At 38.5% G+C, this 25,204-nt stretch overlaps 1 protein-coding gene across 11 annotated transcripts in view; it reads right to left on the minus strand.

Annotated features, from left to right (window-relative positions):
* MGA (MAX dimerization protein MGA) overlaps positions 1–25,204 on the minus strand; it is a 156,414-nt gene that overhangs the window by 66,531 nt on the left and 64,679 nt on the right. For 7 of the 11 annotated variants that reach the window (XM_029236136.1, XM_029236135.1, XM_029236134.1 and 4 more), the window contains exon 2: positions 23,519–24,649. In XM_029236136.1, the coding sequence (XP_029091969.1) occupies positions 23,519–24,582 (1,064 nt within the window). In that variant the 5' untranslated portion in view covers positions 24,583–24,649. Of the gene's footprint in view, positions 1–23,518; positions 24,650–25,204 lie in introns of those variants that run through there. The other 4 variants (XM_029236137.1, XM_029236138.1, XM_029236133.1 and 1 more) reach the window with 1 other exon arrangement.

Consider the following 25,204-nt stretch of genomic DNA (forward strand, 5'->3'; position numbering starts at 1 on the left):
CCCATGAAAAATAAACGTGAGTAAATATAAAAGGCTTTTTCTTACATTTATTTAAATGACTACTGACTGATTAAAGCAAATAAAAACATTTGGGGGGGTTTATAACATATCTAAGGACATGAACAACAAGGACATTAGCTGATCATGAACTGCTATAATATTAATTTAATTCTACTTGATAAATTAAGAATGCACATCATTATCTCTACAACCACTGCTAAAGAATGAATTGTGTCCCCTCCCAAATTCATACACTGAAGCCCTAACCCCCTTGTGACTGTACATGGAGACAGGGTCTTGAAGAAGTAATTAAGGTTAAATGAGGTCATAAAGGTGGGCAGTCTCTCTCTTCTCTACGTGAGGACACAGCTAGAAGGCAGCTGTCTACAACCCAGGGTACTACAACCCAGGATAAGACCTCCCAACAAAACTGAACCCTACCAAAAACATTACTTGGACTTTCCAGCCTCCAGAAATGTGAGAAAATAAATTTTTATTAAGTCACCCAGTCTATGATATTTTGCTATGTCGACCTGAGCAGACTAGTAAAAACACTTAAAAAAAAAAAATTTACAGAGGCAAAGCTAAAAAACCAATAGGCCACAGGATGGAATTTTAAAAACGTAATCTAGGACCTCCCTGGTGGTGCAGTAGTTAAGAATCCGCCTGCCAAAGCAGGGGACACGTGTTCGATCCCTGGTCCGGGAAGATCCCACATGCTGTGGAGCAACTAGACCCACGCGCCACAACTACTGAAGCCCACGCACCTAGAGTCCATGCTCCACAACAAGAGAAGCCAACGCGATGAGAAGCCCACGCACTGCAACAAAGAGTAGCCCCCGCTCACCACAACTAGAGAAAGCCCATGTGCAGCAACAAAGACCCAACGCAGCCAAAAAATAAATAAATAAAATAATTTTTCAAGAAAAGAAAACGTAATCCAAATGAAAACAGGGAAGGATAATGAAAGAACAGATGACAGAAAATACCAAGATGAAATGCTTTAAGCACAGCCACATCAGTAATAATATTAAATGGACGTGAGCAAAACAGTCCAATTAAAAGTCTAGGGTGGACAAAGAAAAAGGTTCCGACTATAAGCTATTTAAAAGAACCACAATTTCAATCGAAAGACATAGACAGACTGAAAATAAAAGGAGGGAAAAAGATAAAACCATGCAAATAGAAAATCAGATGAATGCCAATGTGGCTTAATAATATGACTAAAAGTAGACTTTAAGTACCATCAGAGATAATGAGGGTCATTATAAAAATTTTATGAGCTCAATTCACCAAAAGGACATAACAATCCTAAATGTATATGTACCTTATCATATAGCTTGAAAATATGTGAAGCAAAAATTTATAATACTAAAAAGACAGAAAAATCCACAACTATAGAGGGAGATTTTAAAACACCTTTCTCGGTAACTGATAGGAGAGACACCGCCCCCCCCCAAAAAAAATCAGTAAGGAGATAGAAGAATTGAACAATGAATTAAACTTACCTGATAAGATCTTATAGCACACTACAACCAACAACTGCATAAGTATACTTGAAGTATTAATCAAAACAGACCATATGCTAGACAATACAGCACAGTCATGATATATTTCTATTTCAAAGGTTTTAAGTCACATGTTCTCTGACAAAAATAGGACCAAACCACAAATTAATAACAATTTCAACACAACAAATCATAATTTGTAGAATGCACCTAAAACAGTGCTAAGTGGGATTTTATAGCTTGAAATAAAAGGTCTAAAATAAATTATCTTAGGGATTGATAAACTTTTTGTAAAGGGCTAAGTAGCAAAACTTTTAGGCTTTAAAGTCTGAACAATCTTTACTCAACTCTACCACTGTAGCATAAAAGAAGCCACAAGACAATACATAAACAAGTGAGCATAGCTGTGTTCTAACAAATGGACACTGAAATTTGAATTTTATATGATTTTCACATATGAAAAAATATTACTTTTCTTTTATTTGTTTCCCCCCCCCCCACAAACACTTAAAAATATAAAAACCATACTTAGTCTGCAGGCCATAACAACAAAAAAAAGGCAGGCTAGGTATGGTCCACAGGTCTTGATCTGCCAACCCCTGAACTGAAACAGGCAAATTAAAACAAAAGCAAGTGCCAAAACAATCCTGAGGGAAAAAAAAAAGAGCTGGAGGAATCAGACTTCCTGACTTCAGACTATGCTACAAAGCTACACTAATCAAGACAATACAGTACTGGCACAAAAACAGAAATATAGATCAATGGAACAGAATAGAAAGCCCAGATATAAACCCACGCACCTATGGTCAACTAATCTATGACAAAGGAGGCAAGAATATACAATGGAGAAAAAACAGTCTCTTCAATAAGCAGTGTTTGGAAAACTGGACAGCTACATGTAAAAGAATGAAATTAGAACACTCCTTAACACCATACACAATAATAAACTCAAAATGGATTAAAGACCTAAATGTAAAGCCAGACACTATAAAACTCTTAGAGGAAAACATAGGCAGAACCCTGTATGACATAAATTATAGCAAGATCCTTTTTGACCCACCTCCTAGAAAAAGGGAAATAAAAACAAACAAATGGGACCTAATGAAACTTAAAAGCTTTTGCACAGCAAAGGAAACCATAAACAAGATGAAAAGACAATCTCAGAATGGGAGAAAATATTTGCAAACAAAGCAACTGACAAAGGATTAATCTCCAAAATATACAAGCAGCTCAGTATCGAAAAAACAAACAACCCAATCCAAAAATGGGCAGAAGACCTAAACAGACATTTCTCCAGAGAAGATACACAGATTGCCAACAAACACATGAAAGGATGCTCAACATCACGAATCATTAGAGAAATGCAAATCAAAACTACAATGAGCTATCACCTCACACCAGTCAGAATGGGCATCATCAGAAAATCTACAAACAACAAATGCTGGAGAGGGTGTGGAGAAAAGGAACCCTCTTGCACTGTTGGTGGGAATCTAAATTGATAGAGCCACTATGGGGAACAGCATGGAGGTTCCTTAAAAAACTAAAAATAGAATTACCATATGACCCAGTAATCCCACTACTGGGTACCCAGAGAAAACCATAATTCAAAAAGACACATGCACCCCAATGTTCACTGCAGCACTATTTACAATAACCAGGTCACAGAAGCAACCTAAATGTCCACTGACAGACCAATGGATAAAGAAAATGTGGTACATATATACAATTGAATATTACTCAGCCATAAAAAGGAATGAACGTGGGTCATTTGTAGAGATGTGGATGGACCTAAAGACTATCATACAGAGTAAAGTAAGTCAGGAAGAGAAACAAATATTGTATATTAATGCATATATGTGGAATCTAGAAAAATGGTTCAGATGAACTAGTTTGCAAGGCAGAAATAGAGATACGGATGCAGAGAACAAACGTATGGACACCAAGGGGGGAAAGCAGGGGAGGGGGTATGAATTGGGAGATTGGGATTCACATATACGCACTAATATGTATAAAACGGATAATTATTAAGAACCTGCTGTATAAAAAAATAAAATAAAATTCAAAAAAAGAAAATCATGAAAGGAAATCAGATCAGTGGTTACCAGTGTCAGGGAGACAGGGGATGAAGGGCAGGGGAAGTGAATGAAGGGGATCAAAAGGTACAAACTTTCAGTTATAAGATAAATAAGTGCTGGGGATACACAAGATGATGACTCTAGCTAACACTACAGCATGGTATATCTGAAAGTTGCTAAGGTAGTAATTCCTAAAAGTTCTCAAGAAAAGGAAAAAAAATGGGATTATCTATACAAAAAGATGAATGTTAACTAAATTTATTGTGGCAATCATTTCACAGTATATGTCTGTCAAGTCATCATGTCGTGTAACGAACTTATACAGAGCTGTATATCAATTACATCTCAATAAAAATGAGAAATAATAGAAAAAAAAGCAAGCAAAAAGAAGGAAACAATGCTAAGAGGAAAAAATTTAATGAAATAGAGAACAACAGAGAAACTGAATTTATGATTTGAAACCTGCCAGCAAAGAAAACTACATGGCTTCCCTCAAGTCTAGCAAAGACATAATGAAAAAAAAACCTATCTTGCACAAACTCAGAATATACAGGATAATCCAACACTTTTTGTTTTATGAAGAAAGCAAAACCCTGGAACTAAAGTATCTGAAATAAAAATATCCTTCATGAATTCAGATGTAAAAAAACTCAATGAAGTACCAGTAAACTGAATCTAATATTAAAAATGTTATGACAACCAAGTAGTATTTCCCAGGAATGCAAAACTGTTACAGCATTTCCAGCTCTCACTCCCATATAGCCCCCACTCATGGTAAAAAAAAAAAAAAAAAAAAAGAAAAAAATCAAATTAACAAAATGAAGGGAGAAAAACAACATCTCAGCAGATAGAAAAACATTTGATACAATTCAATACTCATTCTTAACCACACTTAGAAAATTAGGACTGGAAGGAAAGTTCTCAGTGTGACCTAAAGCCAACAGCATAATACCCATTAAGAAATACTGAACGATTTTCTCTAAGGTCAGGAGACATGAATGACCATTCTCAAAATTTAGTTTCAACACAGAACTGCAAGTCCAAACAGTGCAGTAAGGTAAGAAAGAGAGAGAATAATAATAAAGACTTACGGGAGAAGTAAAACTAACTTTGTTCACAGACACCATAATTGTGTATGTAGAAAATCCTAAACACTACAAACTAGTAAGTGAATTAAATAAGCAAGGTCATCAAATACAAGATCAAGGTACAAAAATCAACTGTATTTCTATGTACTATGGGAAGTTGGAAGCTTACACTACCAAAGATTATAGCGTCATCAAGACTGTATGGTGGGCTTCCCTGGTGGCGCAGTGGTTAAGAATCCACCTACCAATGCAGGGCACACGGGTTCAAGCCCTGGTCCAGGAAGATCCCACATGCTGCAGAGCACCTAAGCCCATGGGCCACAAATACTGAGCCTGCGCTCTAGAGCCCACAAGCTACAACTACTGAGCCTGCGTGCCTAGAGCCCACACTCTGCAACAAGAGAAGCCACTGTAATGAAAAGCCCACGCACCGCAAGGAAGAGTAGCCCCCGCTCGCCACAACTAGAGAAAGCCCGCTCACAGCAACGAAGACCCAAGGCAGCAATAAATTAAATAAATAAATAAATAAATGGCTGCATGGTATTGGCAAAAGAATAGACAAAAAAATGGAACAAAAATAGTCCAAAAATAGACCCACCCATATATATATATATAATCACCTCATTTTCCAAGACACCAGTGCATTTTAATGGGGAAAATAAAGCCTTTTGAATATTATGTTAGACCACGTAAATATGTGCCTGGAAAAATATGAGCCTTGACCCCCAACTTCATGCCATACACAAAAAGTAAGCCAAGATGGGCTAGATTTCAATGTGAAAGCTAAAACAGCTTCCCCCTTTCAAAAATATCACTTAATTGGAGAAAATACCTATTTCCTTATCTTTCTTTTTAATGGCTTTATTGTGTAAGTTACATAACATAAATCCCACCAGTTTTAAGTGACAACTCAATTATTTTTACTAAATTTATAGTTTTGCCATCACCACAATCCAGTTTTCCTTTACCTCGTTTTTTTGTTTGTTTGGCCACAACGCATGGCTTGCAGAATCTTAGTTCCCTGATCAGGCATTGAACCCAGGTCCTCAGCAATGAAAGCGCATAGTCCTAACCACTGGACCGCCAGGGAATTCCCTCTTTTACCTGTTTTTAAAGGTTAGGCAAACCAAGCCCTCTCATTTCCCTTTCCCTATTATCTCACTTTTTATGTATATTTATGTATAAATGTCATTCTCCATCAAGTAATTTAGGATTCACACTTAATGATAGTTCTTTCATTATCTTCGTATTTCACGGTATGAACTTCTAAAATGCAGAAAATAATCTCTACCTTTTTCTCATTTAGCCATATGACTTGAATTATGCTTGCAATATAGCTGAGAACCTTGTGAAGCTAAATCTTGGCTGCTACCAAAATAACTGCTTTCACATCTTCCTGAAATATTAAACTTGCTAAATTACAAAAGTTATTTCCAAAGAGTCTCTCTCTCCTTATCGTCCAATAAAAACTTTATACACAAAGCATGAATTTTTTTTCCTTGGCAGGAAGATTTTGCAAACAATCCTGAAATTTTATACTTTTAAGAAGTCGCTATACAAAAAAATTAGGTGCAAGGTTATCTAACCAAAAATATGGGCAAAACCACTGATTTGTACACATCAATTAATTTAAAGGATTACATTTTTGTTGGCATACACAACCTATGCAACAAATAAGTATGACATGACAGTCACTGTGTAACAAACTAAAAAAGCTTTAAGTGCTATGGATAAACTCATTCAGGCAACATTTACTGAGTTCTGACAATGTGCCAGACACATTTTTGGGGGCACAGGGATTTACCAAAATAAATAAAGCACAGTCCCTACATTCAAGGAATTCACAGGAGACAGACAAACAGACAATATAATGTTTCTTAATTTAACAGATACTAAGATATGTACAGGGACTTCCCTGGTGGTGCAGTGGTTAAGAATCCGCCTGACCAAAAAAAAAAAAGAATCCGCCTGACAATGCAGGGGACACGGGTTTGATCCCTGGTCCGGGAAGATCCCACATGCTGCGGAGTAACTAAGCCCGTGTGCCACAACTACCGAGCCTGCACTCTAGAGCCCATCGCCCACAACTGCCGAAGCCCGCAGGCCTAGGGCCTGTGCTCCGCAACAGAAGAAGCCACCACAATGAGAAGCCCGTACACCACAACGAAGAGTACGCCCCCTCGCCGCAACTAGAGAAAGCCCACGTATGACAACGAAGATGCAATGCAGCCAAAAAAATTAATAAAATTAAAATAAACAAACTATTTAAAAAAGAGATACATACAGACGCACATTAGGAAAAGCCATAACGTAATGCTTTCCATGAAACTGGTAATTAGAGTAATAGAAAAAAGAAATCCACTGGAAAAGATAATGTAGAGTGGAAAACAAAAGAGCTCTTGGAAACTGAAATCGGACACCTGCAATAAATACATCAGTAAGTTAGAAGCTAAATCAAGGAAATCTCACATAACGTACAGCAAAAAGATAATGACAAGAAATAAAAGACTGATTATATAAGATAACCAATCCAGTAGATGGAACACCCAACTATCAAGAGTTTTCTTAGAAAAGAGAAAACAGGACTTCCCTGGTGGCGCAGTGGTTAAGAATATGCCTGCCAGTGCAGGGGACACAGGCTCAAGTCCTGGTCCAGGCAGATCCCACAAGCTGTGGAGCAACTAAACCCGTGCACCACAACTACTGAGCCTGCGCTCCCGAGCCCACGGGCCTTAAAAAAAAAAAAGAAAAAAAAATTTTCTTAATAAAAAGAGAAAAAGAAAGTGAAAAAATTAACAGAGAAATAATACTTAAATGTTCCTAGGGCCAAAGAATATGAACTTCTTGTTTTGAAAAAACGTATTTTCTCACAATGATGAGAACCACCATACCACAGCTCATCATTGTGAAATTTCATAAGAGAGATCAACAAAAAAATCTTAAGAGCCTTCAAACCACCAGGAATCAAATTTCTCAACAGCAAACTGGAACCCGACAACACATTTTCAGCATGGAACTCTACACTCAACCAAAAAAATTATGAAAGTATGAGGGTATAATAAAGCTATTTTTCAACATGCAAGAAGAAAATTGTTGAGAGGGGTGAAGAAGGGGATTACTACCTTCCTCAGAAGTGATTTTATTTAAACATTCTAAAATTCTATGTCCCATACATCCTTTCTGAAGAAATTACTGAAAATGTACTTGAAAAATGCAAATTAAAACCAGAATGATCCCACTTTCACCACTTCTATTTAACACAGTACTGAAAATTGTAACTAAAGCAATTAGGTAAGAAAAAAATAGTATCAATTCAAATTGGAAAGGAAAAAATAAAAGTATCTCTGTCACAGATGACATGATCTTATATGTAGGAAACTCTGAATAATACACACACACACACACGCGCACACACACACAGAGTTAGTTAATAAATTCAGCAAAGCTGCACGATACAAAATCAATATAAAGGATCAGCTTTATTTCCATACACTGTGCAATACACAATACAAAATAGCAATTTCCTTTTCAAAACCAAAATAAGGATGAAACTAACAACCGGTTCTTTGAAAAGATAAAATTGACAACCCTTTACCCAAACTCATCAATAAAAAAAAGAGGACCCAAAAATATCAAAAATAAAAAAAAGAGAAGTAACAACCGACACCACAGAAACATAAATGATTATAGATTACACCACAGAATTATATGCCAATAAAATGGGCAACCTAGAGGAACTGGATAAATTCCTAGAAATAATCACCTAGTACAATCTCCCAAGACTGAATCAGGAAGAAATACAAAATATAAACAGGCCGATTACAGTAAGTTCCCTACATACGAACCTTCAAGTTACGAAATTTCAAAGATGCGAATGTGCATTCCATCACCGTCAGGCATGAGTGAAATTGTAGCTTGCCCTCCACCTCCTATTGCTGAAGATCCTTCAGCTCTACTATATCCCACACCTCCCCTCCCACCTCTAGTCAGTAACTCTTCTTGCCTGTTCACTTGATGCCAGCCCCTGTACACCAGCTGTTGTACTATACTGCTGTACTTTTCAAGGTACTGGACAGTAAGACTATAAATATTATCTTTATTTTTTGTGTTTGCTTGTTCTTTATGTATTATTTGTGTGAAAAGTATTATAAAACTATTACAGTACAGTACTATATAGCAAATTGTGTTAGTCAGGTACCTAGACTAACTTCGTTGGACTTACAAACAAACTGAATGTACGAACACACTCTCAGAACAGAACTCATTCATATGTAGGGGACATACAGTACAAATAATAAAATTGAAACAGTAATTTATAAGACTCCCAAGAAACAAAAGTCCAGGACCAGATGGCTTCAAAGGTGAATTCTACCAAACACTTAGACAATTAACACCTATTCTTCTCAAAATATTCCAAAACGTCGAAGAGGAAAGAATGCTTCCGAACTTCTATTAGGCCAGCATCACCGTGATACCAAAATCAAAGACATCACCCCCTCGCAAAAACAATTACAGGCCAATGTCACAGATGAACATAAATGTAAAAATCCTCAACAAAATACAAGCAAAACATATTCAACAATGCATTAGAAGGATCATAGGGACTTCCCTGGTAGCCCAGTGGTTAAGACCCAGTGCTCCCAATGCAGGAGGCCCAGGTTCGATCCCTGGTCAGGGAACTGGATCCCGCATGCTGCAACTAAGAGCCCACATGCCGCAACTAAAAGATCCTGCATGCTGCAACTAAAGATCCCTCCTGCCAAAACTAAGACCCAGCTCACCCAAATAAATAAGTAAATACAAAAGGATCACAAACCTTGATAAAGTGGGGTTTAACCCAGCAATGCAAAGATGGTTCAATATCTGCAAATCAATCTGGTAATGGTAATACCACATTAACAAGTTGAAGAATAAAAATCATGTCATCTCAATAAATGCAGAAAAAGCTTTTGACAAAATTCAGAATCCATTTATGATAAAAAAACTATCAACAAAGTAGGTACAGAGGGAACATACCTCAACATAATAAAGGTCATACAACAAACATATAGCCAACACCATACTCAATAGCGAAAAGCTGAAAGCATTGCCTCTAAGATCAGGAACAAGACAAGATGACCACTCTCACCCCTTTTATTCAACATAATATTGGAAATCCTAACCAAAACAATCAGACAAGAAAAATAAATAAAAAGAATCCAAATTGGAAAGGAAGAAGTAAAACTGTCACTGTTTTCAGGTGACATACTATTGCCATATATAGAAAATTCTAAAGACGCCACCAAAAAACTATTAGAATAAATGGCTCCGTAAAGTTTCAGGATACAAAATTAAAACACAGAAATCTGTTGCGTTTCTATACACTAACAACAAGCTATCAGGAAGAGAAACTAAGGAATCAATCTCATTTACAACTGTATCAAAAAGAAATAAAATACCTAGAAATATATCTAACTAAGGAGATAAAAGACTTGTACTCAGAAAACTATAAGACAGTGATGAAAAGAATTGAGACAACACCAACAGATGAAAAGATATACCATGCTCATAGACTGGAAGAATTAACATTGTTAAACTGACTGTACCACCCAAGGCAATCTACAGATTGAGTGCAATCCCTATCAAAATACCAGTAGCATTTTTCATAGAACCAGAAAAAATTACTCTAAATTTGTATGAAAACCCGAAAGACCCCACAGAGCCAAAACAATATTGAGAAACAAGAACAAACTGGAGGTACCATGAGCACTGATTTCAAACTATACTACAAAGCTATAGTCATCAAAACAGTAAGGTACTTGCACAAAAGTAGACACAGATCAATGGAACAGAATAGAGCACCCAGAAGTGAACCCATACTTATATGGACATTTAATCTACAACACAGGAGGCAAGAACATACAATGGGGAAAAGACAGCCTTTTCAATAAATGGTGTTGAAAAAACCGGACAACTACATGCAAAAGAATCAAACTGGACTATTTTCTCACACAATATACAAAAATAAACTCAAAGTGGATTAAAGACTTAAAGGTAAGACCTGAAATCATAAAACTCCTAGAAGAAAACATAGGCAGTGTTAGCAATATTTTTTACCTCAGTCTTAGCAATATTTTTTTGGATATGTCTCCTGGGGCAAGGCAAACAAAAGCAGAAACAGAGACAAATTGGACTACATCAAACTAAAAAGCTTTTTGCACAGCTTTTGCACCATCAACAAATGAAAAGGCTGCCTACTGAATGAGAGAAGATATTCGCAAACATTTTAACAAATGGCTAATATCCAAAACATACAAAAATTCATTTAACTCAACATCAAAAAAAACAAGCAGGGCTTCCCTGGTGGCGCAGTGGTTGAGAGTCCGCCTGCCGATGCAGGGGACACGGGTTCATGCTCCGGTCCAGGAAGATCCCACATGCCGCGGAGCGGCTAGGCCCTGTGAGCCATGGCCGCTGAGCCTGCGCATCCGGAGCCTGTGCTCCGCAACGGGAGAGGCCACAACAGTGAGAGGCCCGCATAACGCAAAAAAAAACACAAACAAGCAATCCAGTCACAAAATGGACAGAGGACCTAAATAGACATCTCTCCAAAGAAGACAAACAAATGGGCAACAGGTACATGAAAAGATGCTCAACATCACTCATCAAGGAAATGCAAGTCAAATCCACAATGAGCTATCACCTCATACCTGGCAAAATGGATACTATCAGGGCTTCCTTGGTGGCGCAGTGGTTGAGAGTCCACCTGCTGATGCAGGGGACACGGGTTCGTGACCCGGTCCGGGAAGATCCCACATGCCGTGGAGCGGCTGGGCCCGTGAGCCATGGCCGCTGAGCCTGCGCATCCGGAGCCTGTGCTCCGCAACAGGAGATGCCACAACAGTGAGAGGCCCGCGTACCGCAAAAAAAGAAAAAGGATATTATCAAAAAGACAATAGATAACAAGTGCTGGAGAGAATGTGAAGAAAAGGAAACCCTCAAGCACTGTTGGTGAGTATGTAAAATGGTGCAGCCGCTATGGAAAACAGTATGGAGGTTCCTCACGAATTTAAAGATAGAACTGCCATAGAAATTGCCAAGCAATTCCACTTCCGGGTATTTTTCCAAAGAAAACAAAAACACTAATTTAAAAAGACATATGCACCCCTATGTTCACAGCAGCATTATTCACAATGACCAAGATATGGAAGCAACCTAAGTGTCTATAAATAGGTAAATGGATAAAGAAGATAACAGATAGATGAATATTAGCCACAAAACAAGAATGAAATCTTGCCATTTGCAACAACATGGATGGACCTAGAGGATATTGTGCTAAGTAAAATAAGTCAGACTAAAAACACAGATACTGCATGATTTCACTTATATGTGGAATCTAAAAAACAAGTGAACAGGGGCTTCCCTGGTGGCGCAGTGGTTGAGAGTCTGCCTGCCGATGCAGGGGACATGGGCTCGTGCCCCGGTCCGGGAAGATCCCACATGCCGCAGAGTGGCTAGGCCCGTGAGCCATGGCCGATGAGCCTGCGCATCCGGAGCCTGTGCTCCGCAACGGGAGAGGCCACAACAGTGAGAGGCCCACGTACTACAAAAAAAAAATTAAATTAAATTAAAAAAAAGTGAACAAATGTAACAAAACAAAAAGAGTCACAGATCTAGAGAAGAAACAGATGGTTACCAGAGGAGGGGAGGGTGGGGGGGAATGAATGAAATAAGTGAGGGAAATTAAAAGAGGTACAAACTTCCAGTTACAAAATAAATGAGTCACAGGGATGAAATGTACAGTACAGGAAATACAGCCAATAAGAATGTAATATCTTTGCATACTGACAGATGGTAACTAGATTTATAATGATAATCACTTTGTAATGTATAGAAATATCAAATCACCCTATGCCATGCGCCAGAACGAACATATTGTTGACGTCTATTATACTTCAAAACAAACTCAGAAAGAAATCAGATTTGTGGTTACTGGAGGCAGGGAAATGGGAAATTGGATGATGGTGGTGAAAAGGTATAAACTTCCAGTTAGAAAATAAATAAGCACTAGACTTACAATGTACAACATGATTAATAATTAACACTGCTGTATGTTATACATTAAAGTAACTCTGAGAGTAAATCCTAAGAGTTCTCATCACAACGCCTGCCTCAAAATAATCTCAGCTCCCAAATCAAGCTTGCATACAGAAGACAAAGTTTGCATATAGCTAAATACCACTTTCAGATATGATGATAATGCTGTTTCTTGGAGCATGCATATCAAGTTGTTTTTTTCCCTTCAGTAACAAAGATACTGATGCACTCATAAATCTGAACCATTTTCTTGACTCATTAAGATCAGAAGTTTATAATACCACATGTAACACCAAAAGCCACTGTCTATAACAAAGAAATACACATGACTCTTTCAGCTAACAAACTCCTCACCCTGGCCTCCAAAGTAATTTTAAAAGTAAATCCTCCATCATCCAAGGATAGATTAAACTGCTTTTGGATAATGAGGGTAAAAATACTGGTGTTGCCAAAAAATTCCTAGAAGAGAACACAGGCAAAACATTCTCTGACATAAATCATACCAATGTTTTCTTAGGTCAGTCTCCCAAGGCAATAGAAATGAAAGCAAAAATAAACAAATGGGACATAATCAAACTTAAAAGCTTTTGTACAGCAAAGGAAACTATAAACAAAACAAAGAGACAACCTATGGACTGGGAGAAAATATTTGCAAATGATGTGACCAACAAGGACTTAATTTCCAAAATATACAAACAGCTCACACAACTCAATAACAAAAACAAACAACCCAATTGAAAGAAGGACAAAAGACCGAAATAGAACTTTCTCCGAAGAAAATATACAGATGGCCAACAGGGCCATGAAAAGATGCTCAACACCACTAATTATTAGAGAAATGCAAATCAAAACCACAATGAGGTATCACCTCACACCAGTCAGAAAGGCCATCATTAAAAATCTACAGGGTTTCCCTGGTGGCACAGTGGTTGAGAGTCCGCCTGGCGATGCAGGGGACACGGGTTCGTGCCCCGGTCCGGGAAGATCCCACATGCCGCGGAGCAGCTGGGCCCGTGAGCCATGGCCGCTGAGCCTGCGCATCTGGAGCCTGTGCTCCGCAACAGGAGAGGCCACAGCAGTGAGAGGCCCACGTACCGCCAAAAAAAAAAAGAAAAGTCTACAAATGACAAATGCTGGAGAGGGCGTGGAGAAAAGGGAACCCTCCTACACTGTTAGTGGGAACGTAAATTAGTGCAGCCACTATGGAAAACAGTATGGAGGTTCCTCAATAAACTAAAAATAGAATTGTCATAGGATCCAGCAATCCCACTCCTGGGCATCTATCTGGACAAAACTATAATTCAAAAAGATACATGCACCCCATGCTCACAGCAGCACTATTCACAACAGCCAAGACATGGAAACAACCTAAATGTCCATCAACGGATGACTGGATAAAGAAAATGTGGTACATATAATATATAATGGAATACTACTCAGCCATAAGAAAAGGAATGAAATAATGCCATTTGCAGCAACATGGATGCAACCAGAGATTATCATACTAAGTGAAGTAAGTCAGAAAGAGAAAGACAAACACCATATGATATCACATATGTGGAATCTAAAATATAACACAAGTGAACTTACCCACAAAACAGAAACAGATTCACAGACATAGAAAACAGACTTGTGGTTGCCAAGGGGAAAAGAAGAAGGGGAGGGATGGATTGGGAGTTTGGGAGTAGCACATGCAACTATTATGTACAGAATGGATAAACAACAAGGTCCCACAGGATAGCAGTGTATATTCAATGTCCTGTGATAAACCATAATGGAAAAGAATATGAAAAAGAACGTACATATATGTCTAACTGAATTGCTTTGCTGTACAATAAAAATTAAACACTAAATCAACTATCCTTCAATAAAATCAATTCAAAAAAATACTGGTGTTGAAGTGTTTCAATTTTTTAAAATTGTACTGGGTAATCAAGATGATTACACACTGGGTGGCATCCTCTAGTTGCAAATGCCAAAAAAAAAAAAAAAAAAGCCACACTGAAAAGCATAAACTGAAAACCACTTTCCCCCTTGACAGAATAAAAGAAAAACCTGTTCACTGCTTGAGTAACATACACTCCACCTGTCAACTACCCTTAGAAAATAGCAAAGCACTAACTTGCCCATAAACAAGTCAGGGAACTCATCAACGTGGGGATTCCAAACTCAAAGAATAGTAGCTGTTAATGGGATATGAATTAAGTGAGAAAAGGAAGGTAAAAGAAAAGTACTGGGCTGGGATATACTTCTGCCGAACTTGGGTTTTAACATTCAAATAAGGCAAGTTTCCAGCTGCACATGTACGGAGTTTAGAAATAGCCACTATGTTCTAACAAGTGAAAAGTTAAAGGGACTGAAAAATCAACAACTCTTTTGAATCCATAAGAGATGGTGAGGGGACTCCCTCGTGGTCCAGTGGTTAAAAATCCACCTTCCAATGCAGGGGACGCGGGTTCCATCCCTGGTCAGGGAACTAAGATCCCACATGCTGCAGGGAAACTAAGCCTGTGCACCACAACAAAGAGTCCACATGTCGCAACTAAGAACCGACGCAGCCAAATAAATAAATATTTTTTGAAAAGAAACAAGCCAGGTTTCACACAGGCTTCTCTATTTAAAAAAAAAAAGAGAGAAAGAGACAATGAGAGTACAGTGCAAACTGCTGAAAACAGTCAGGTGGATACAGGGGATCATGGTTGGAGCAGTAACTGACAATGAAAACCACCTTGGGAACCAGTGCCAGGGTAGAAAAACCTGAACTGTAACTGGAGTTGCTGGAGGCTCAATGTAGACAAGCCTGAGTTTAAAACTCCAGGGGTATCCACTTATAGGGGTGCTCCCACATTTCTGTAAGTTTTCCACCAGGAGCTAGACTAGGTTCTCACAGTAAATATTTCCTCGTGAGAAAAATCCTGGGCCGGGGGGGTCAGTCTCTGTTACTTGTAACAAAAAAGCCTAACCTCTGGAAAAATTAGTTAACCAGAGTCTAACTTGGTGGGTTTTATCAGAGCCTAACTGACCTGGGGAAAGGAAATATCTAACTCCAGCCTACTCTAGCCAATCCTGTCCAACTTAAGGGGGCAAGAAAGAATATGAGAAGTACTTGTGAAGTTCACAGTCCAGAGGCACAGACTCATTAAAAACTGAGACCTAACCATAGGACTAAAGAACACTTCCCTTTCCCTCACATCCATGCCTTACCACAACATTACTAAAGGCCTATTTACAGCACTTCCTTTTACCTAACACATCACGTCCAACTATCAAGAAAACATTACAAAGCATACTAAAAGGCAAAAAAACACAATTTGAAGACAGAGCAATCATCACAATTATCATACTGGGATGCTGAAATTACCAGACTGGGAATTTATAACTATGATTAACATACTAAGGATTCTAATAAATAAAGAAATAACATGCAAGAACAGATGTGCAATGTAAGCAGAGAAATGAAAATCCTAAGAAAAACAAAAAGATGCTAAAGATCAAAAACATGGTAAAAGAAATAAAGAATGCCTTTGATAGGCTTATTAGTAGACTAGACACGGCTGAGGAAACAATCTCTGAGCTTGAAGATATAGCAACAGAAATCTCCAAAACTGAAAAGGAAAGAAAACAAAGGCTGAAAAGAACAGAATATCCAAGGACTGTGGGACATCTACAAAAGATGCAAGGGCTTCCCTGGTGGTGCAGTGGTTGAGAGTCCAACTGCCGATGCAGGGGACAGAGGTTCGTGCCCCGGTCCGGGAAGATCCCACATGCCGCGGAGTGGCTGGGCCCATGAGCCATGGCCGCTGAGCCTGCGCGTCCAGAGCCTACGCTCCGCAACGGGAGAGGCCACAACAGTGAGAGGCCCACGTACCGCAAAAACAAACAAACAAAAAAAAGATGCAACATATGCATAATGTGAGCATCAGAAGAAGAGAGGAACAGAAGAAATACTTAAAACAATGATGACTGAGATTTCCCCAAATTAACGTCAACATCAAACCACAGAACCAGAAGCTCACAGAACACCAAGAAGGATAACTACCAAAAGACTATATGTAGTGATGCCATTTTTAAACTACAGAAAATCAAAGATAAAGAAAATATACTAAAAGAAGCCAGAGGAAAAAGACACCTTACCTACAGAGGAACAAAGATAAGAATTCTATCCAACTTCTCAGAAACCACAGAATCAAAAAGAGTGAAATATTATAAGTATTCAGAGAGTAAAACACCAACCTAGAATTCTGTACCCTGCAAAATTAAAGGAGAAATAAAGACTTTCACAAACAAAAATTAACAGAATTTGTTGCCAGTTGATCTGACTTGCAAGAAATATTAAAAGAAGTCCTTCAGACAAATGTAAAATATCACAGGTCAAACTCAGATCTCCATAAAGAAAAAGGAAGAAATAAGTGAATGCAAAATAAAAACTTTGTTTTGTTGTTGTTCTTAGTTGATCTAACAGGTAAAAATTTGTTCAAAATAGGGCTTCCCTGGTGGCGCAGAGGTTGAGAGCCCGCCTGCCGGTGCAGGGGACATGGGTTCGTGCCCCGGTCAGGGAAGATCCCACATGCCGCGCAGCGGATGGGCCCGTGCTCCATGGCCGCTGAGCCTGCATATCCAGAGCCTGTGCTCTGCAGTGGGAGAGGCCACAGCAGTGAGAGGCCCACATACCACACACACACACACACACACAAAAAAAGAATGTAAAAATTTGTTCAAGCTAATAGCAACAATGCGTTTGATTACTTACGTATATATCACATATATATACTTATACATAAGTGAAATGAATGATGGCAGTGATACAAAGAACAGGAGAGAGGATTTACAAACTACCTGTGAAGCAATATAGTGTTATCTGAAAATGGACTTGGGTTAAGTTGTAAATGTATATTCAAACCATAGAGTAACCACTGAAGAGAGTTAAAGTATAACTGATATGCTAAGAGAAAGAAAACCAGATCATATAAAATGCTCAACTAAAACCACAAAAGGCAAATAAAGAGTGGAAAACAAAAATAGAAACAAAGAACAAGGACAAAAGAAAAGCTGTAACAAATATGGTAAATATTAATCCAACTATTTCAATAATCACTTTGAATGTCAACAGTCTAAATGCACCAGTCAGAATGAATCAAAAAACAAGACCCAGGGCTTCCCTGGTGGCGCAGTGGTTGAGGGTCCGCCTGACGATGCAGGGGACACGGGTTCGTGCCCCAGTCCGGGAAGATCCCACATGCCGCGGAGCGGCTGGGCCCGTGAGCCATGGCCACTGAGCCTGCGCGTCCGGAGCCTGTGCTCCGCAACAGGGGAGGCCACAGCAGTGAGAGGCCTGCGTACCGCAAAAAACAAACAAACAAACAAAAAAAAAAAACACAAGACCCAGGGCTTCCCTGGTGGCACAGTGGTTAAGAATCCACCTGCCAATGCAGGGGACATGGGTTCAACCCCTGGTCCGGAAAGATCCCACATGCTGCGGAGCAACTAAGCCCGTGTGCCACAACTACTGAGCCTGCGCTCTAGAGCCCACAAGCCACAACTACTGAGCCCGTGTGCCACAACTACTGAAGCCCAAGCACCTAGACCCGTGCTCTGCAAAGAGAAGCCACTGCAATGAGAAGCCCGCGCACTGCAACAAGAGCAGCCCCCGGTTGCTGTAACTAGAGAAAGCCTGCGCACAGCAAAGAAGACCCAACACAGCCAAAAATAAATAAAATAAATTAATTTTTTAAAAAAAGACCCAATTACATATTGGGTCTGTAAAATCCACTTTAAATATAAAGACACATAAAAATTAAAAGTAAATGGATAGAGAAAAATATATCATGCTAACACTAATCAAAAGAAAGCAGGAGTAGCTATTTTAATTTCAGACAGAATAGACTTAAAAGTAATGAAAGTTATCAGGGATAATGAAGGACGTTACATAATGATAAAGGGTCAATCCTCCAAGAAGACATAACAATCCTTAACATATATGTGCCCCAAAACAGAGTATCAACCTACATGAAGCAAAAACTAAAAGAAATGGCAAGGAGAAACAGATGAATCTACTATTAGAGACTGAAACACATCAGAAATGGACAGATCCAGCAGGCAGAAAGTCAGTAAGGACATAATGGAATTCAGTTAAGCCATCAATTAACTAGATCTAATTGACATGTATAGATTACTTCAACAACAGCAGAATACACATTCTTCTCAAGTTAACATGGAACATTCACCAAGCTAAACCACATTCTGGACCATAAAACACATCTTAAAAAACTTAAAAGACTATAATGGAATTAAACTAGAAATCACTGACAGAAAAATAACAAAAATCCCGAAGTAACTGATTAAACAACACACTTCTAAATAACACATGGGTCAAGGAAAAAATCTCGAGAGAAATTTTTAAATATTCTGAACTAAGTGAAAATATAAACACAACTTATCAAAATCTGTGGGACACAGAGAAAGCGGTGCTTACAAAGAAACATAGCACTGAATGCATATATTAGAAAAGAAAGAAGATCTAAAATCAATAATCTAAGTTTCCACCTTAGGAAATTAGAAAAAAAGGAGCAAATTAAATCCAAAGTGAGCAGCAGAAAAGAAATAAGAATCAGGGCAGAAATCAATGAAACTGAAAACAGAAAAATCAGTAGATAAAAATCAATAAAACCGAAAGCTGATTTTTTTAACTTTTGATTTTTTTTATTGATCTTTTCAGAGATCAATAAAAAAAAAGTCAATAAGCCTCTAGCCAGGCTAAGGAAAAAAGAGAGAAGACACAAATTACTATTATCAGAAATAAAAAGAAGGGGGACTTCCCTGGTGACACAGCGGTTAAAAATCCACCTTCCAATGCAGGGGACGTGGGTTCAATCCCTAGTCAGGGAACTGGATCCCACATGCATAGCACAACTAAGAGTTTGCATGCCACAACTAAGGAGACCACCAGCCGCAACTAAGACCCAGTGCAACCAAAATAAATAATAAATTAAATTTAAAAAAAGAAAAAGAGGGACACCACTACAGATCCCATGGACATCAAAAGGATAATAAGGGAATATATGAACAATTTTATGCCAACAAATGATACCCTAGATGAAATGAGCCAATTCCTTGAAAAACACAATCTTCCAAAGCTCACACAAGAGACAATCAAAATAGGCCTATATTTATTTAAGAAGTTGAATCAATAAGGTTCCAAAACAGAAAGCACCAGGCCCAGATGGGTTCACGGGTAAAATTTCCCAAACATATGAGAAAGAAATGATACCAATTCTCTACAATCTCTTTCAGAAGACGGAGTAGTGGCAATGCTTCCTGACTCCTTCTATGAAGCCAGCATAACACCAATCCCAAAACCAGACAAAGACATTACAAGACAACTACAGACCATTATTCCTCAAGAACATAAATGCAAAAATCCTCAAAATAAGAGCAAATCGAATAAAACATATAAAAAGAATTACACACCATGACCATGCGGGATTCATCCCAGGTATACGAGGCTGGTTCATTCAAAAATCAGTTAACATAATCCATCACATCAATAAACCAGAAAAGAAAAAAGTCACATGATATCAACAGATTCAGAAAAAAAGCATTTGACAATATGCAACACCCATCCATGATAAAAACTCTCAGTAAATTAGCAATAGAAGGAAACTTCCTCAACTTAATCAAGAATATCTACAAAGGGAACTAAGATCCCACATATGGCAAGGCACAGCCAAAAAAAAGAATATCTACAAAAAACCTAAAACAAACATCATACTTAATGGTGAGAAACTAGAAACTTTCCCACTAAGATCAGAAACAAGGCAAGGATGTCACCTCTCATCACTCCTTTTCAGCATCATACTGGAAGTCCTAGTGAATGCAATAGGAAAAGAAAAGCAAATAAAGGAATACAGATTTGAGAGAAAGAAAGCTGTCTTGTTTATGAATGACATGATCATCTAGGTAGAAAATCCAAAAGAATCTCCAAAAAACTTCTGGAACTAATAAGTAATTATAGCAAAGTTGCAGAATACAAGGATAAAGTACCAAAGTCAGTTGCTTCCCTATATATCAACAGAGAACAAGTGGAATTTGAAGTTAAAAAAACAATACCATTTACATTATCACCCCCAAATAGTGAAATACTGAGGTATAAATCTAATATGTGCAAGATCAATATGGGGAAAATAACAGTACTCTGATGAAAAAAATTAAAGAACTAAATAAATGGAGAGATAGTCAGTGTTCATGAATAGGAAGAGTCAATATAGTTAAGATGTCAGTTCCTCCCAACTTGATCTATAGATTCAATGCAACCAAAATCAAAATCCCAGCAAGTCATTTTATGGAACTTATTCTCAAGTCTACATAGAGAAGAAAAAGACCCAGAATAGCCAATACAATATTGAAGGAGAACAAAGTTGGAGGGCTAACACTACCCAGGTTCAAGACTTACTTAAAAAGCTACAGCAATCAAATCAGTGTAGTACTGGTGAAAAAACAAATAGGTCAATGGAACAGACTAGAGAGCCCACAAATAGACTCACATAAATAGAGTCAACTGATCTTTGACAAAGGAGCAAGGACAGTACAATGGAGCAAAGAGAGTCTTCTCAACAAATGGTGCTGGAACAGCAGGGACATCCACATGCAAAGAAATCAATCTAGATGCAGACCTTCCAACTTTCACATAAATTAATACAAAATGGATCATAAACCAAAATATAAAACACAGAACTATAAGGATCCTAAAAGATAACCTAAGAGAAAACCTGCATGACCTTAAATATGGCAATGACTTTTTAGATATGAAATCAAAGGCATGATCCATGAAGGAAATCACTGATAGGCTGAACTTCATTAAAATAATAAACTGCTTTGTGAAAGACAACAAGAGAATGAGAAGACCACAGACTAGGAGAAAATATTTGCAAAAGAACTGGGACTTCCCTGGTGGTCCTTAAGAATCCACCTTCCAATGCAGGGGACGCACGTTCGATCCCTGGTCAGGGAACTAAGATGCCACATGCCACAGGGCAACTAAGCCTGCACACTGCAACTACTGAGCCCACGCACTCTGCAGCCCGTGCGCCACAAGTAGAGAGAAGCCCGCGTGCCGCAACGATCTCGCATGCCACAACTAAGACCCAAGGCAGCCCCCCCTCAAAAAACACACCAAAATATATAAGGAACTCTTAAGAAAACAGTAAAACAATCTGATTAGAAAATGGGCCAAAGACCTTAAAAGACACCAAAGATGACATACAGATGGCAAATAAGCATACGAAAAAATGCACCACATCGTGTCATCAGGGAAAGGCAAATTTAAACAAGATACTACTACTACACACCTATTAGAAAGGCCAAAATCCAGAAAACTGACACCACCAAGTGCTGACAAGGATGCAGAGCAACAAGAACTCTCATTTCTGCAAAATGGTACAGCCACTTTGGAAGAGTTTGGCAGTTTCTTATAAATCTAACACTACTGTTACCGTATGATCTAGCGACCACACTCTTTGGTATATACCCAAGTGAACTGAAGGCTTGGACATGGATGTTCGTGGCAGCTTTATTCATAATTGCCAAAACTGGGAAGCACCCAAGATGTCCTTCAGGAGGTGAATGAATAAATGAACTGGTACAACCAAACAAGGAAATACTATTCAGCACTGAAAAAAAATGTGGTATCAAGCCATGAATAGACATGAAGGAACCTTATATACATATTACTAAGTGAAAGAAGCCAATTTGAGAAGGCTACATACTGTATAATTCCAACTATATGAAATTCTGGACAAGGCAAAGCAGTGAGATAATAAAAAGGTAAAAGGTTGCCAGATGGGAAGGGGAATTAACAGGTGGAGAATAGAGGATTTCTAGGGCAATGAAAATACTCTGTATGATACAATGAGGGTGGATACATGTCATTACATATTTGTCCAAACCCACAGAATGTATATCACCAACAATGAACCCTTATGTAATCTACGGACTTTGGGTGATTATGATGCAACAATATAGGTTCATCAATTGACACAAATGTACCACTCTGGTGGGGAATGTTGCTAATGGGAATGGCTATGCATGTGTGGAGGCAGGGGCTGTATGGGAAATCTCTGTACTTTCCTCTCAATTTTGCTGCAAACCTAAAATTGCTCTAAAAACATAAAGACTTTGATAAAAATAAATAAATAACACAAGTTCAAATTTAAAAAGCACAAGAGTATATCATGCTATTTTAACATGTAATAATCTTCAGCTTATTTCTTACTCAGGCAATTTATGGATTAGGATGTCCACAGGGCACAAAATTCTTATGTACTACATATAAACAACTTTACTTTAAATCTCTTCTGTGCCTCACTGGGTAAATTCTGTTTCAGTTATGATTTGGGGGTCATTCTTTTCCCTTCCCCAATCAATCAAGAGTTGTCTATACATACTGTACATCAACTATATTTCAATATTTTAAAAAATTCATCTATATATATTAACAAGGAACAGCCACACATGATTAACGAAAGTCTAAACCTACAATCTAAATCTAAGGACCCCATTCTGATAAGTCATCTAATTTGCCTACAATTCTGGATTGTGAACCCAATCCATATTCATTACAGAAAAATGAACTGTCACTTGACAGAATGTAAAAGCAACTGTGGTACATTTTATAGCAGCTTGCATTTATCAATGTCTAAAGTCAGCAATCCACACAATCAGTATTTTAAATTCAAACCTTCCTTTTATCTCTAAGAACAGAAAATCTGTTACCTACCTTTCAGAAACCTCTTGCTTCAACTGAGGAACTTCACCAAGTGCTGAATCAATATCCATGAAACCTAGAAAGTCTCGTTTTACATTAAGGGAAGGCTTCTCCAAACCCTTGCATGATGCTTCATGACCCCTCAATAAAGGATCCGAATCAGTTAGCTGTATCTCTGACCCCTCACCTTCTGTAAGACGGACCCGTTGACCAGGAGAACTGGGAACACTATTCCCTTCCTGGTCAGAGCTGTTCTTTTGCTTTCCATCTCTCTGGGGCTTACTATTCAGCCCATCATCCCGGAAGCCTTTAGCAAATGGATTGTAATCTATTTTCAACTGGGTAATCTGAATGTTTTGATAAGCTGTTACTGCAAAGAATTCAGTCTGTGGGAAGGTAAAAGTGTGGACACCAGGGCCATTTAACTGTATCACTTCGGTAGCCTTCTCTGCAGGCACCAAATGAAGCCTCGGCAGGTAGCGATGCATAGAGTGCAAGATAATATGCCCTTCTTGGTCCAGTGTATTGTTGGTAAGTTTGAGTTTATAGAAAGATACTGGTTGATGCATCCAATAATGACCTGTGGAAGGAGATTCTGGATGAATAAAAACCCTCCCCAAAACATGGGGTTCAGCCTTCCCACTGGGCTCCCACCAGCGACCATTCCATTTATAACGATGGTTATCCACAGGAGATATATCCATGACAAGGATATATTTCATATTTGAATCTAAACCTGTTATCCAATAACGACAGTAAGGAAACATGCGTCTTCCCTGCTTGGTCAAGATCATCTCTGTGCTTCGATGATAGAATTCGTTCCACATACTATTGTTATCCAAGGTGACAGTGATTCCTCCTACAGTACAATCAGCTGGAAGGCAAATCTTTCCCTTAGATTTTCCTGGTGATGAAACACTGCTAGCCAAAGCGCAGGCATCCCGATTAGTAACCAAAATTCCTTGATCAGTTTTGCCATTCCCTGGCTGTTTTAGGATGACAAAGAAGGTAGGTGCTGCTCCTGCCACTGTCCCACCATCTTGATTAGCCAATATAATCTGCTGTTTCTCCTCCATGATTCCAGTGGGAAAATCAGTAGTAAGATAACTATAGTTACCACATAACCACAATGGCCTTCCCAGCCTAAAAAACAAGCAAAAAAACACTTTAATCAAGTGAACATTTATTTTGTTAACAAAAATACAAGAATGATTACAGTACCCCCAAAATATATTCCTAAATTCTTCTAAGGCTTTGCTTCTACCTTTCTCTCAATCACTGTAAAGATACTGATTCTGGAGTATTTGATTATCTCTTTAAAGTTCGTTTTAATCTAATTAGTTAAATTATTCATATCCCAATCTCCAATAATTCACTATACATACTACAATCTCAAATAAAAACAAAAAGTGTACATTCATTTTAGAAAAACTACATGAAAGTATAAAAGTATACAGACTTGGAACTTCCCTGGTGGCACAATGGTTAAGAATCTGCCTGCCAATGCAAGGGAAGATCCCTGGTGGGGGAAGATCCCACTTCCACGGAGCAACTAAGCCCATGTGCCACAACTACTGAGCCCAAGCACCACAACTACTGAGCCCAAGCGCCACAACTACTGAGCCCAAGCACCACAACTACTGAAGCCCGTGTGCTCTAAGGGCCCGCATGCTGCAACTACAGGGCCTGCATGCCACA

The sequence above is a fragment of the Monodon monoceros genome, unplaced genomic scaffold, assembly GCF_005190385.1.
Source record: "Monodon monoceros isolate NGI ecotype Baffin Bay Population unplaced genomic scaffold, NGI_Narwhal_1 Super_Scaffold_21, whole genome shotgun sequence".
In the NCBI taxonomy this organism is placed as follows: domain Eukaryota; kingdom Metazoa; phylum Chordata; class Mammalia; order Artiodactyla; family Monodontidae; genus Monodon; species Monodon monoceros.